This window comes from Parus major, chromosome 1A (assembly GCF_001522545.3).
Source record: "Parus major isolate Abel chromosome 1A, Parus_major1.1, whole genome shotgun sequence".
NCBI lineage: Eukaryota > Metazoa > Chordata > Aves > Passeriformes > Paridae > Parus > Parus major.
Genome location: NC_031773.1, coordinates 14,767,736 through 14,783,621, shown reverse-complemented (window position 1 = coordinate 14,783,621; position 15,886 = coordinate 14,767,736). Strand labels below are relative to the sequence as shown.

Genomic DNA, 15,886 nt, shown 5'->3' with positions numbered 1-15,886 from the left:
ATAGGACACTGATAGTCTTTGATTCCCCCACTGTGCGTCTATTTTCAAGACAACTGTTAAGAATGTACTTGTCTTTGAACTCTCTACCATTCCATCAAAACTGGTTGAAAGAAGCTACTGTTATCACAAGCCTTTCTTTCATAGAAAACCAGGCTGAAAAATAAAGATACACAGCTGGCATGATTTACTACTACTTCTCATCCCCTTCCTTTCAATTTGATAGATTAATATTGAAATTGAGTAAAAGAATGTAACTCCCATTACAATTCAGTACAAGACACGTTTCCAGCCATCACTGATGAATTATGATTCATGCAAAATAATTTGCAAAGCTTGAAAAGCTATTAGTACTAAATGCAGAGGAAGAATAAAATAAAAACAGAACTTACTGAAAGAAGCTTCCATGCAATTGGACGAACCCGTTTGGGAATGCCAGACCAACTCAATTTTCGTAATTCATCTATTAAAATACAATGGTTTCATGAGCAGCAAGGAAACTACTACCAATTTACATACACTGATATAGTCAAATTAGCACAAAGGTGGTGCTTCTTAGAAAATTCAGTGAATAAGGTAAACCAAATGAATTAAAAAAATACTGGATAATTGCTATCCATAGGGATACCTATGGTAATAGGTATGGATTGTGATAAGGTAACTTTCTAGAGTATTTCTCAGCATTACCTTTTAGTATACATGTCTTATATTGTCTCAGTTGGCAACTTACTACATAAATGTATTATTCTTCCAAGTATTTTTGAGATACATATGAAAGGAATACAGTGTTCAAAGCAGGTAAAGCAGGTGTAGTATTATTAAACTCTACACAAAACAAGGAGCAGCAGCATATGCTTTCAAAAAACATCAAGAAATTCACAGTACTTCTGCACACTAAATATGCATGGATGGAGGAATTACAAAAGCATGCTTATACACATAACCCCAAGAAATTTCACAGTTCACAATAAATTTCTCCCTTATCCTTCATCTCAAGGAGTCGAGAAGCATTGGGAGAATAAAAAATGACCAAAGGATCAGTAACATCAGAAAAATATGACACGACTAGATTACAGTGTGAACCAAAGTCTCAAAGAAACAATGAAAGCAGAACTTGTACAGACTATAAACACAGATTAAGAGATAAATTCAAAAAGTCTTAGACTGGCACAACAAATACACTTCATTATGAGTATGCTTTCACTACAAACACAAGGATTTAATAGTAAAAAGATGCAAAAAGCAACTGAAACAAGTTTAATTCACTGTCATACTCCAACAGTGATCATCACGCATACGGTGCCTGACACAAACCCCAGACAGCACCTGGTCACATCACTTAACCTTGGTTCTCATTTTCTGATCTTCTTTTTCCAGCGCACTTCTATTTCCTTTTCTCTGCCCCCATTTAGCAAAACTCCAATTATTTCTTCCCTTCATGGTCACAGCTTTGCTAGTGCTATATCCAAATTTGGTATTTCTGAAATTATTATCAGGCACCACTGGTCTTGTAACACTGCACTTCCCTAAATGATCCCAGTGCCTCTTTCCATACAATGACACTCTTTGGGCACCTCTCACACAATTCCCCCTTCACTGCTTGTGAAATCCAGGCATACCATAGGGGGCTATCTACAACTTGTGTTAGCTTCTCACACTGTGGTTTGTTACACACAGTAATTTCTCACATTGCCTACAGTAGTTCTCCACACCCCAGGAAGTTTGCTCAGCCTCCAAGCAGCTTCAGCATTGGCTTGCAGCCCCTACCACTTCTGCACCAAGCTTCAATTCCATCCACAATTTGATGCCAAGTAAATCCCCACTATACCAAGCACTACAGCATAAATAACAGTGTCACTGGTTATATTTCTCCAAAAGCCAGAAAGGCAGGAACTGGTCAGAAGATGATGTAAAGGCAAAGTAAACATATAATACGAACAAGAGTAGAAAAACAGTATTTTATATAGTTTATGAACAAAAATAATCTTAAAAAAGAGATAATATCTCTTTTTTAAAAGAGATATTACATATGTATTTCCCTTCCACCCCAAAGCATGACAGTTAGCTCCAGTTGTTTTAATATCAATGAAAGTCCCAGGTCTTCAAAAGCAAAATTTCCAACTGTAAATCTTCCTGCTCTATTCCTCTTTGTGCAGTATTTATGAACATATATGCTTTACTGGGTCTAATCTATTTGTGTCCAGGCTGAATGGAAACCAATCTTATGCATTAGTTTATTACTTCCTTACACAATCATTTTGCTCAAGTTTCAAGTTTTGGCTACCTTTACACACAACTATACCATTTACAAGCCATATAATTAGTATATGAGGAAAATAGAAAATAAACTGTAACTTAGCAACTACTTTTATTATTTTCTAGTAACACAATTATCCATTCTCAACTCTATGCCTACTGAACCCACTCTGATCTTTCACCTCCACCTTTAACTCAACTCAATAGCAATCCATGTCCAAACATGGGTACCAACCTCTAACAACTCATGTAAAGAAATAAAAAGTATAAAAAAGGAAAATATGCAGATCTACTGTCACAATCGGAAATGTGAAGCACTTGATTAAATGAGTGACAGATCATCCCAAATCAGCCAGTACAAAAATTCCACTTACTTTTAAGTCACTCATTTAAGGTCAAAGATAGGAAATTCACAAGCAAATTGGAATAGAGCTTATTTTTCCTCCCTCCCCTCCTGATGTTATTCTGCAATGAACATACATTTAATTTAATTAGGAATAGCTTGGACTATCACGTAATTCCAAACAATAACACACACTATGGGAGTAGGTTCAAAAGGACTGCTCTTTCTGGAAGGAAATCTCAGCACTGGAGACATGGAAGTAAAAGCCAAGGGCAAATTATCTTTTTTTTTACAATATAACACTTAGTTGAAACAGATTCTCTATTTATCCATCATGTAGGATTTGGGAGTGAATATGTCCCTGCATTCTTCCATGCTGAACACAATTATTTATGTTGCTTTGCCACTGCCTTATCCTGTCTGGAAGCTCTTTTTACGCCTAGATTGTCTGCTGGGCCTACAAAGTCTTTGGCAATGTTTCTTCTCCCAGTATATCTGAGAAAAAACATTTTAAGCTAATTTTTGTGGTTTTAGGTTTCTCAAACTCTCTTTTAGAAATGCTTCCATTCATTTGGCCTGACAGATTCATATTCTGCTCTGCTCTCCTTATTTGACACAGAACTTTACCTTTTGGATTGTATTTAACCTCTTCTACTCTGTTGTCATGTCATTCTTCTGAACTTTCTCAAGGCTTTTGCTTTGGTTTTGCTTTTGTAAGTGGTACAGTAATTGCTTTCAGGACAGAGAACTGTTAAGACAGATAATTGCACAACTGAGAGTTAAGACAATTCCATCACAAACCATTACCCCTGTCTATTTCGTCACACTGACTGCGGTTCTGTATCACAGTCTTCCAAAAGTCCAGGATCTCAGACAAATGCAAAAAAAAATATAAAATTCTGGCCCTAACTTTTCAGTACAGTGAGCTAACTCAACTACTATTTTCCCAGTGACAAAGAGCACACATTAGAACTCAAAGGGGCTGTGCAAGAATTCTCATCAGTAGCAAACCCCAAAAGCACACAGTCTGACCCTAGCATGGCACTATTGCTAAAACATCAATTCACATTTTGCTTTCCTCTGATGGTTCATCAACAAAACATGAGGAAAGAAAACAAAAGACCCTGCCCTTTTCAACAGTTAAAACAGCAGGACAAAAGTTGCTCCTGGAAGACTTAGTCTAACACTACTATAACATAAAATAAAAATGCTTCTGGTGACAAGAAAAAAAAAATTGAAGCATATACACAAAAGTACCATTTTAGACATACATAAAACACTGTCAGTAAAGCTAAATTCTAATACTGCTGTTAAAATACATTAACTATATGTGCATTTTATTAGACTTACATAACTAAATTTTACAGCAAGTGTCTCTATTACAGTCTTTAAGATGGACTTTATTCTTACAAATGACTCAACAGGTGAATTCCTAAAAATCAAATAATAACATGTAACTGATAGTTCCCCACAAAGTCCTTCTCTATATTAGAGAAAGAAATGGATTTGACGAGTGGACTCTTTGGTGAATGAAGAATTGGTTGAATGGTCACATCCAGGGAGTAATGGTCAGTGGCTCAGTGTCAAGATGGAGATCAGTGATGAGCAGTGTCCCTCAGGAGCTCATACTGAGCCCAGTGTTATTCCATGTTGGTGACACATACTCCAGGATCAAGTGTACCCTCAGCAAACTTGAAGATGACACTGAACTGAGTGGTGTGGTTGACACACCCAAGAGCTGGGATGCCATCCAGAGGGACTTGGACAAGTTGGAGAAGTGGGAACATTGGAATCTCATCAGGTTTAACAAGAACAAGTGAAAAGTCCTGCACCTAGGCTGGGGCAACCACCCACCAGTATCAACAAGGCCAGGAGATGGAGGAATTAAGGCAATAAATATGGGAGAAGGACTGATGGGTACTGGTGGATGAGACACTAGACAGGTGAAAAAGCCAAACATGTCCTGGGTTGCATCAGAAGCAGCATGGCCAGCAGCTCAAAGGAGGTAATTCTCTCCCTCTGCTGCATTTTGGTGAGACCTCCAGGTGGGCATAGAGTACTGCATGCAGCTCTAGAGTCCTCAGTAAAAGAAAGTCATGGACCTTTTGGAGTGAGTCCAGAGGGCCATCAAGATGATCAGGGGGCTATAATGCCAAACAGATTTTTAAGTTTTATACATTTTCCATATATTTGCAGCTCTGTAGACTACTATTATATAGTTATATAGCTCCTTAACTAACTATAGTACTTTGCCTACCCCATTACTTAAATTTTAGAACAATAAGCTAACTTTCCTGGAATCTTATTTAGTCTTGCCTCTACAGTGTGAACCAAGGACATCCTTATTTTCTATATATATATTGTAGACAAAATAATTGTGGGGTTAGAAGCTAGGGGCAGCTTCAGTGGGGGGCAGTACCAAAAGGGGGGATCACTTAATTAATTGTTCTTCTAATTGGATGATTTCTGTTAATTATGCTGATTTGTTAAACTAATAAAATTGTCAGGATCCTGAACTGTGTGTGCATCTTGCCATATTTGCACCATGAAGGACCCTCATTAAAGGAAACCACTTTTTATCATCTTAATATTGTTTGGCTTGTGGCATCAGCTGGACCATCTCTCCTATGAACACAGGCTGAGAGAGCTGGGGTTGTTCGGCCTGAAAAAGAAAGGGCTCTGGACAGACATTGCTGTGGCCTTTCAATACTTAAAGGGAGCTTATAAGAAAGATGGGGACAGATTTTTTGTCAGTCTATTTTGATATGACAATGGGTAATGGTTTTAATCTGAAAGAGAGTGGCTTCAGACTAGATATAAGGAAGAAATTTTTTAGTTGTGAAGATGGTGAAACACTGGAATGAATTGCTAAGAGAAGCTGTGAATGTCCCATCTCTGGAAACATTCTGGGTGAGGGTCTCGAACCAATGTGATCTAGTTGAATTGCAGGAGAGTTGAACTAGACGGCTTAACGGTCCCTTCCAACTTAAACTATTCTATGATCTGAGTATTTTAATTAATCATTAAAATTAATATATTTTAAATATTTTAATTGATTATTAAACTATTTGTCATTGGCTGAAATGTTACATTCTCCCTAGACAAAGCACAACGACAATGAATTGTCATTAGAGAACTCCTTCCAACTGCAGATTTCCCAAGGAATTAGACATCATAGTTTTAAGTTGCTGAGTATGTCCCAAAGCACAGATTTTCTATGAAAGAGTTTTAATTGCACCTACAAATCAGACACACATTTTCAATCGAGATAATACTGAAAAAATATTCTTGCTTCAATATAATTAATTATTTTCCTAAACTTCCAGAACAATTATTTTGAAAATGAGCATTTGTAAACATTCTAATTACAGGCATGATCATTTGTTAAAAGTGTGAGCAAAGAACCAGCTGACATTAGGCAGATCCAAAAACAGTATCTGTAAAACCATGTCTATGAACTTGGTCCCACACTGAAAGGACACTTTCTGAAGAAACAGTTTAAACCTCAGCTATTACTCTTTTTCAACTGCTTCATTATTTGACATAATTCTGTGAAGAAGGCGTATTAAAGAATTTATAAATCCCCATAGATTTTAGACAAAAAGTATCTCAATTTGCTCCCACTAGCCAACTATCACTTCTGCTTAGGAGACAGCAGTTACTTTCCACATAAACATTGTTGCTTTAGGAAGTCTTATTATGAGGGTACAGTGTGGAATGAAAATTCATCAAATTAATATGATTAACTTAATTTTGGAAAAAAATTGTTTTATCTGGTTTACTACAGTACATTTACAGATACATTTCCTTTCTCTGAAGAAGTTTAAAGCAATTGCTCTAACAGAATCCTTAGAAGTATCCTTTTACTGTATTTAGATTTAAAGACTTCTCATATTCCATAAATATTTCATGGGGAATTTTACAAAGAAAACATGCCATTAGTTTACCAGCCTTCAACTGTACAAGCAATTACTGGAGTTATTACCCACTACACCTAAAACATATGAGGGCAAACAACCAAGTCTACAAGTATTTTTCTTGGAACTACAAGCTAATCATTCTATCTGTTATAAACATATAAAAAATAAGAAATATTAAAGGAGTTCAAAATTTCTTTGTATGTATTATTCATTTTTCATACAGCTGTTATTTCATTAAGCTTACTATAAATGGCTACATAAAGTGATGGCCTGCATGAGCAACTCCATGATAGATATGATAAACTAGATTTACATGTTTTATGCTCCTATAACATAAATTCCTTGGATATTTTAACTATACAAAGCTGGAAAATTTTTTCAAAAGCATAGATGCACAGAACTGCAGCTCCCCCAACAGTATGTTACAATACAGGCAGTACATATAGAAAATAGTTTTAATAGAGGGCTTGTTATTACTATGGCAACCACAGCAACTGGTTTTCAAAATGAATAATAGCTCTGTTAGGCACTTCATTAATTTATTTTTTTTTTAAATCAAACACTGCCCTTAATCTTCTCAATGGAACAAAGAGCTATTCTGAATGCTGCAGAAACAGGAAATAAAGTCCAATCCACCTTTGCAAATACAGGGTAAGATGCTTTTCAGAGCCTTTGCTAGAAAAGGGTAGGAAAGTACATCTTGTCTGCTACTTCACATAAGAAGTCAGAAGCAGATGAGGTTGGTGTTACAAGGTACAAAAAATAAAAAACAAGTAATTAGGAAAACTAAGACAAAAAGATTATTGAAACTGCTAAGACCTGCAACACGAGAAGCCAGTGATGGAAACGATAAGGAATGAAGAACAACTGTAGCAGCAGATGATGCTGCTTTACACTGCTCCCCCAAAACATTCAATTTCTGTGCATCGTCAACTGTTTTTATTTTTACATAAATGCCATTGAAACAGTTTCTAACTTTTCACATACAACTAAGAAAAGGCTTTTAAACTGTATTCTGAATGTTCAAAGACACAAAGAGCAACTCTTACTGATTTAATTATGAGTCTTTCCTCCAGTTGTTGCACTGGAAGTATGATTTTAGTTCAGCTTTACATTAGGTTCTATTATATCAAATTTCTGATAAGGCTATGTCATAGGGTGACTTTACCTTTAAGATAGCTTTGGGAGCTAAGGAAGTTGAAGCTGCTGGTGGCTGATGGGAGTCTTTTCTCCTGACCAATTATCGGTCATTTCTGAGAATTGGCGGTGGTTTTAACTACTCAGCAGTGAGATCAACTTGTGAACACCACCCTAAGCTGTAAAGCCAGAGCCCTCTTGCTCTCTTTGGTTTCTGGCTTCTGAAGAGGTGACAGGCTCTGTCTCGGCCTCCTCCCACCCCCTCCAGGCCGGACAAGGCCGCAGAGGGCGGGGGGGAGAAACGGAGCCGGCCGGCCTGGCTTGGTTTGTAGTTTCTGCTGCTGGACTGAAACCAGACACCATGAACATCTGCAGCTTTCCAAGACTCTTTTAACTCTTTTACTACCTGGATGAGACGTACAGTCTACTCCTTTTTCTGAGGGGGAGATGGGGAGAATCAACATGAAAAAAGACATCATAAAACCGTCAAAGACCGTGAAAAGAGAAAAATACATCCTCAAGAAACAAACCATGCAACATCTTCTCAAAATTGTTTCAGGAATCTATTATCTAGTTACAACAAAAAATCATAAATTAATACCTTTACATTGAAATATTTCCCTAAAGCAGCAATCAAAATAAATGCTTACTAAAACAAAAATAAATAATTATGAGACCAACCCACAGAAAACAGGAAGACAAAATACTAATCCTGCAAAAAGTAACTAAAAAAGTAATCAATAATGGATATTTAGCATTCATTTCTTCCAGAAGACTCAGAATCAATAAAAAAAGATGTTACAAAGTCTATCAGTAGAATACTGCCCTTTTTTATTAATTTTTTTTATTAGCTAAATAGGAAAGCACATTTTGTAGCTAAAAAGCTAACTAGAACAGAACAAGAATCAGAGAGGACACCTTTTGGTGATAATTTGAAAAGACAGATACGACTGATGGCACGTCACACAAAGCAGCAGTAGGACACATGTTAACTTCATACTATATATCAACTAACTGAAAGAAGAATAAGCACTCACATGACCAACTACAAGTAATTCCCAGCTGCAGGGGGCATTAAAATTCTAAATTACATGGATGTACTAGGAGCACAGAGATAAATCACTGTGTAGCTTAGTACAGATAAAGTAATGAAGCTGGGAACAATATTAATCAAATTCATTTCAATTAATGTATTTTGGAAAGTTTTTGAAACTTTTCAATAGTACCAGTTTGGCCAATTTAACAGAACATAACAGACTGCTGTTACAGAATACTAGATTTATGAGCCATAAGTGAAAGAAAAAGTAATTAGTATGTTAGATCAGGTTTAATATAAATCTAGAATGGATGTGACCATGAATAGGAAAATCCTACTTTTCAAGTTGCAGCAACAATACAGAAGACCACTCTGATGGGAAACAGAGACATCTAACATGCTTCCTTTCTGAATTTAATTTCCAGAAATCCACTCTTGAATTCAGACAACACAGACAACCAAATACTATTATGAGACAATCTGAGATTACAGCATTTTCAGCTCCGGTATAACTACGCAAGTATTTTTTGCCACAATCATACTAATCAAAAGTTCAGCTATTTTTAAATGTTCTGACAGACTTCACAACGTTATCCACTACTTCCATAGCAAAGGACTACCTAAGAGACAGCACCCAACTCAAGAGCTTGTAGTACCCTTTGAAAAGGTCTTCTTTTCTGAGATTTGGTCAGAAGGAAGAAGAGAAATAGATGAGTGTTTAAAAAAGTACAATGAAAAGTACTTGCTGTTCAGTGTACAGCAGCTGGAATAAATTTAAGATTGGAATACTTTACAATTTTCATGGGTGCTTTTACAGGGCTTTCTCTTATTTTTGTCAAGGTAGTATGCTAAAATGTCAACATATTATTTTATTCAGCTTGGGATTTGTCATGACTAAGTAGAAAATAAGTGACCCTAACATGCAAAACAATTTTACAGCTTTAGAAATTAGTTGGTTTGACTCTGAAATAACACATTATATTGCGTAACAGTAGCATTACAATGTTATGAAGTTTTATTAAACCAAGAGAACATGGTACACCCAGCTTACCATTGGTTGTTGTTTTACTTGAACACTTCTCACATCCAATTAAATACTCATTAGCCATATATGTGTAAAAAAGCAGAAAAATAGTTGAAGATAAAGAAGGAGTTAAGGAAGTGCCTTAATCAGCTAATTTTTAAACTGGTATTAAAAATCCATCATAAATCTGCTATGCTGAAGCTTCAAGTATGCAGTAACTTGTTGCTTTGTCAGATTTTATCAACATTGCTTACATTGCATTTGAACAGTAAACAGCTCCCTTTTTTCCACAAACATTTTACAAGATTATTGAAAAACACAAATTCAATAAAAATAATTAAACTTTAATTGGAAACCTTATAGACATAGCAGTACTGTTCCTCTAATATGTACAAAGTGGTCTGTGAAGAGAAGAAAAAATTTCTTCTCAGAAATACTCCCCCCATACTGTTTTGTTAAAGTTCTGTTCCCTCTTAAAGCAAGCAACTGTTTGCAAAAGATTCTGCAAGCTCATCTTTGCTCAGTAATGCAAGGTCCATTACAAGGAAAGACAAGACCTGAAATGAAGTAAGTCTACAGCAAACTGACTGCAAGTCAAGCACAAACACAGGTTGATTGCACAAAACTACTGTGAGTGATTCCTGCTGAATAACCTGGCATGCAGTACTGGGAGTGGGAAACTATTCAGTCAAGTAGACCCTACAGTCTACTCTGCAGCTGTCTCCCAAACTTGGCTATCCTAGAGTCCCACTCTGCCTCCTGAACCTGCCCCCATGCACCTCACAATACTCTCCTTCTATTAGCCCACCTTTCTTGCAGTAACTACCTATTTCCACAAGTTCTAAGTATCTAGCCTGTGGACCAAACCCAACTCCAAAATCCCTTAGTGTTTCCAATGACTAAAATAATCTTCACTTCCAAATTTATACACATAATCCGCCTTTTTGAGAGTTTTCTTGTGAAAGAACACACCCTTTCACACCTCTAGTTGGCATACAAGACTAAACTTGCATTTTACACTATCTTTATAGGATAACGACTATTCAACTGTGACTGAAAGGATTTCAAGGTCATTTGTATTACTATGTATTCATAGTCAATGCTGATTTCTCCCATTATGATAAGAGGATATGTGCATGAAATGGCTACAGTTCCACAGATTAACTTACTCTTATTTTGCTTTGAAAAGACTCGTTACATAATCTATTTCAACAATATCCAAAACTAGATCAAGGAAACAAACACAATAGAAATACTTTACTTCTGTTACTTCTACTTCCAAAAAAAATCAAGCCTAATACTTGCAGAAATGAAGAGAAATATTTATAAAAAAATCTCCATGTCTTACTAATTTCATTCATTGTTACAAACAAAACCCAACTATTTGTGGCTGTAAAACAAAGCAGACCCACACATACCACATCACCACACATACGCACAGACAGAATAAGCCATCTGCAAGAGAATAGCCACCTATCCCTGTATTACTCACCACAAATTTTAGCTTGGAGCCTACTGCCTAGTTTCTAGCTTCCAGTATTGCTCTGAAGAAAAGCATGGGGTAAAAAAAAAACCCAAAACAAAACCACAAAAAACACCCTAACAACAAATTTAAAAACCCACCACACACAAACTGCAATGCTTTCCCAGTCTACTGCTGTCATTATAAATCAAGAATACTTTTTAAACACAATCTTCACCGTAGCAGAGAGCTGAACCAAACATCCTCCAAAAATGCATACATTAAAAATGCATATAGACATGCACACACAGATTCTGATGAATTGTGTATATGGCAATAAGCATATACGTTTGCATAAGTATATATATATACACACATACACTTTCCCTACCATATACCAACAATGCTACTACTATCATATATGATCTACTAAGAGCTTCATGATCATCAAGAGCTTGCACATCATCAATAACAAGTTTATTTCTTCCACTAAACAAAAATCATGTATTACCCATAGACAGATAACTATAGATATATGTGTTATTGGACATATTCTAGATACAAAAGGCAAAATACTTACATCAAAAAATCAAAACTGGGTGTAAAATTCTATTCACACAACTTCAAACTGTACTAATCAGTTTGTACAGCAAGAGATTGTACAAGCTTCCAATAAACAGATGTAGAAAAGGCATTATTTAGTTCTTTGTACAAGAAATAATATTGCAAGCTTACTAGATATTTTTCACACTTGAATATCATGGAAGCATATTAAAATTTTATTTTCCTACATATATTTCAGTGTGAGATTCATAAAGTTCAATAGCAAAAAAAAAAAAAACAAAAACAAAAAAACCACTAGTTTGTTTAAATAGCATTGACTAAGTTCACCACAGGTGGGGTGACTGCAGTCCTAATAAGACTGGAAATTTTCTTCCAAAATTATTTCACCTTAATCCATAGGTCAGATTTACTGGTAAAGTACTCCCAACAAGTTAGGCAGCACAAGTAAAATGGATAGGTTTAAACTGAACTCTCTTTCCTCTGATTTTGCAACCTTGTGTAACAAAGATTTCTACCATTACAACATTCTTAAGCTATGAGTTTTCATGTTAGTCATGATCACAAAGGTCAAAGCATCTGCTAGATCAAAGGGCTAAAAAGCAAGATTTGATTACCATTTTCAAGTTTACATAAAATACGTTTTAATACCTCCTTCTATTCCTTGAGCATTTCAGTGAGGACATTCTTATGAAATGCAGCTATCTCCTGCAGTTATTATAGTTACCATAATTGTACTTTCCCAGCAGCAATCTGACAATAAGACACAGCATAGAGGAAAAAAAAATAAAGTCACAACTTGGACTGTATTATATTGAAGAAGCCTCATGACAATGACCAGGAAGGAGAGCATCAATTCAAGAACTGCAAGCATGCAATTTATACTTCTTTCTCTAAGTTTCCTGGAGATATTTCCAGAATGGTCAAACTCAAAGACATTTTCTTTATTCATGACTTTGCCCTCAACTCCTAATCACCAAGTTCTCCAAATGCAGTGTACTAATTCTGCTTCAGATTTTCACTTGGGATACAAAGCCATTTGATTCTGTGATACCCTCTCAGCACTTGTATTGACTATTCAGCAGCTAAAATCCAGTATACAAAGGGAACAGTCAAGTTATCTGACAATACATTTGTTTTCCCATTGACTTGTTGTCAGCATTCACAGATGAGACACAGAACTACTGTATCAGCCTGTGAACATGAAGAAGGCTCACTGAGTAGACAAGCAGTAATACTTACAGGGCTCATCATTTTTCACTCCTATTTATTTCCAAGCATGAAAATCACGCTTATACACCAAGCTGTTCCATTATCAGGCATTAACAATAAACACAGATAATTATACTTTGGGGTGTTTTCTACAGAGATCAGTCTAGCGGGAAGAAATAATGTGAGAAAGAACAAGAAACCACTGAACACCCCACGTATTAGCATATGCAAAGGACATATGCAAATCATTGATTAAAAGCAGGAGTATTACAAACTTTCAATTTTATTCTTTCTTTTGTACAATCAATTTTCAGTGTTGAAAGGATTAGATTCTAACCAAACCATATGGCAGGACAGTACATCAAACAGAAAAATCCTATAGTTTAAGAATAATTTAGATATAATTCATAGGTCCTATGGAGAAACACTCACCAAGATCTGTATTTGGGCCAGCAAGTAGCTGCCTAAATTTGTCTAATCGAGATGCTTCTCTCTCAGTTAATGCAGGAGTAACTGAGGTGCTGTAGTCTGCCATTCCACTTGTCAAGGGAGGTATGGAAGTTTGTGGAAGTGACTGTGATCTCTGCATGGAAGAATTTTCACTAGCATTATCTGAAGGGAAAAAGAAGTACAGCAGTTAGTAGTGAGAAGGCTAGTAATCAGTTGAATTTAATTTGAAAATTTAAAATAGAATTCTGTTTTTGAAAAATGCAAACTCAAATACAGCAGAAGTGGACTTCAAATTACTTGGATTTAGCAAAAGGAGCTTTTTGCTTTGAAGCAGTGTTCCACAACTAAAATACATTAATTAGAGATCATACTAATAGCAAGGCTCGTGGATTTCTAAAATCTCGGTATTATTAAAAGCCATTTTCATTCTTCCTAACATTCTTAAAAAAAAAAACAAAAAAACAAACAATCACTGAGAAATCTTGAAATTATTGCAATTTAAAGCTTTTTACAAAACCATGGAACACATCACATGAGGGTGAATCTCCCAGTCCACCTGCATTATTTTCTCCAGCTTTTCAATATATTTTAATTATAATTTATTTATATTTTTTCACAATAGTAGCATAACTATTAATTGAATACAACTTAGTGTATTTAACCAATCAATTACATTCAATAGTGGAACTTCCTTCCAAAATTGGAGATTTTTTAAGGCTGAAAACAAAAAAGTTTAATTATTCTTCCCTCACACACATGCACTACAATTTAGTAAGGCATGCAATCTTCCTCTCAAATAAATCACTAGTGATAAACAGTATTTTTCTGTGATATTAATAAAGGGTTGGGAAGGGTTTACTGTCTTACAGGGGCAAATATGGTAGCTCTCATCCTTTAAATTCCAACATCTTTTTCACTTTTCAACATACCTAATGAACTCGAAGTATGACCTTCACTGACTGATTTAACAAGCCTATTATCACCACATGCAGCTGAAGTCAGCTGTGCAAATTCCTCTTGTTTTTCTTCCTGTAGATGTTCTTCCTGAAATTTATGCTGTTCTTGTAGCTTGCTGTGATTCTGAATTACTTTGTGAGCTGTTTCCATGACCACTTCTGTATTTAAGTTTTCAGCAGCTATTGCTAGGAGTTCATCATCATCATCTCCAAGATCCCAAGCATCACTTGTGTTACTTTCAAATTCTTGGAAGGTGCTGACTTTCTTCAGTTTCACTGGAGTTGTAGGTGGCTTTGAACCTGGTTTTATCAAGCTGTTCAAAAACAAGTAATATTTAGAAAACTAGTAAGGAAGCAAAACACTCTGGGTAGTACCAAACCCCATAAGCTTATAGTTGACACTATATAGGTAGCAAATATTTATCTCTCTACACTCATGTTGCCACTACATCCACCTATGGTAATATACAACTGAAGAAACCTGAGAACAGTGTAAAAACTGGCACTTTGTTGCTTTGAATAGAAACTAAACAAACCTTTCCTTCCCTTTTCTTAAGGAAAAAAAACAAAACAAAAAAAAAAGACCAACCCCAAAGTCACATGAAAGGATTAGTACTAGAATAGCTTATAAAATAGGCAGGGCATACTGCACTACTCTTGCTTCACCCATTTCAGTAGATTTCAGCCCTTTCAATGCAATTGCTGCATAACAGCACAGGATCTGCAATCAAGCCATGGTCTACCCCTAAGTCATCATAAGCAATCACGCAACATAATCACTGTCATAAACAAACCAAGTCTCACCCTAAAACTCATTAAGTCTATCATTCCTCCAGATCCAGGCATGCCAGCATGGATTTCCTTCAGAACTTTGCTCTTCTCAGAGGAAAGATATTTCTTCTAGTTACTAGTCTAAGTGGACCCTGATCAGCTCCCAACCTTTCACCCCTCTGTCAACACACACTATGAGATATGACAAGTATCCCTCCCTAGCCTGGCACTTGTTCTCACTTACAGTAATGCAGAGCAATCATGTCTCCCTTCAGAAGTGAGCTGAATAATGTATAAAGTTGGGAGGGTTTCTTAGTCTGTTCCCAAAAAATGAAGTTGCTACCATTAATTTAATTGTGCGTTCACAGAATGGGTAAGATGGGAAGGGATCACAGATGGTCATTTGGCCCAAACACCCTGTTCAAGCAGGGTCATCTTGCACAGAATTGCATAAAATGGTTCTTGAGTTAATTACTGACCTCCCCATCTCTCCACCTGGGTTAGTTTTACTTTTCTCTGTTAAGATAAAGCAGGCAGAACTGCAAATCAGAAGTAGTTCTTCCCCAGTTCTCATATTATATCAGTTGCAACTTTTCTGTTACATGTTACAGGGAAAATCTTCCCTAACAGGTGATACAACACTTACACTCACCTGACTTGCCAACACTATCTAAAACAGCAAGGTCTTTATTCTGTCACCTCAAACAATAAACCTGGTTTTTGTTACTGGGTCTCTATACCTCCATATTTTGAACCAATAA

At 36.0% G+C, this 15,886-nt stretch overlaps 1 protein-coding gene across 1 annotated transcript in view; it reads right to left on the bottom strand.

Annotated features, from left to right (window-relative positions):
• TBC1D22A (TBC1 domain family member 22A) overlaps positions 1–15,886 on the bottom strand; it is a 140,913-nt gene that overhangs the window by 121,960 nt on the left and 3,067 nt on the right. The window contains exons 3-5 of the mRNA XM_015627966.3: positions 14,328–14,668; positions 13,381–13,560; positions 390–460 (exon numbers count right to left, since the gene is read on the bottom strand). Coding sequence (XP_015483452.1) covers positions 390–460; positions 13,381–13,560; positions 14,328–14,668 — 592 coding nt within the window. The remainder of the gene's footprint in view (positions 1–389; positions 461–13,380; positions 13,561–14,327; positions 14,669–15,886) is intronic.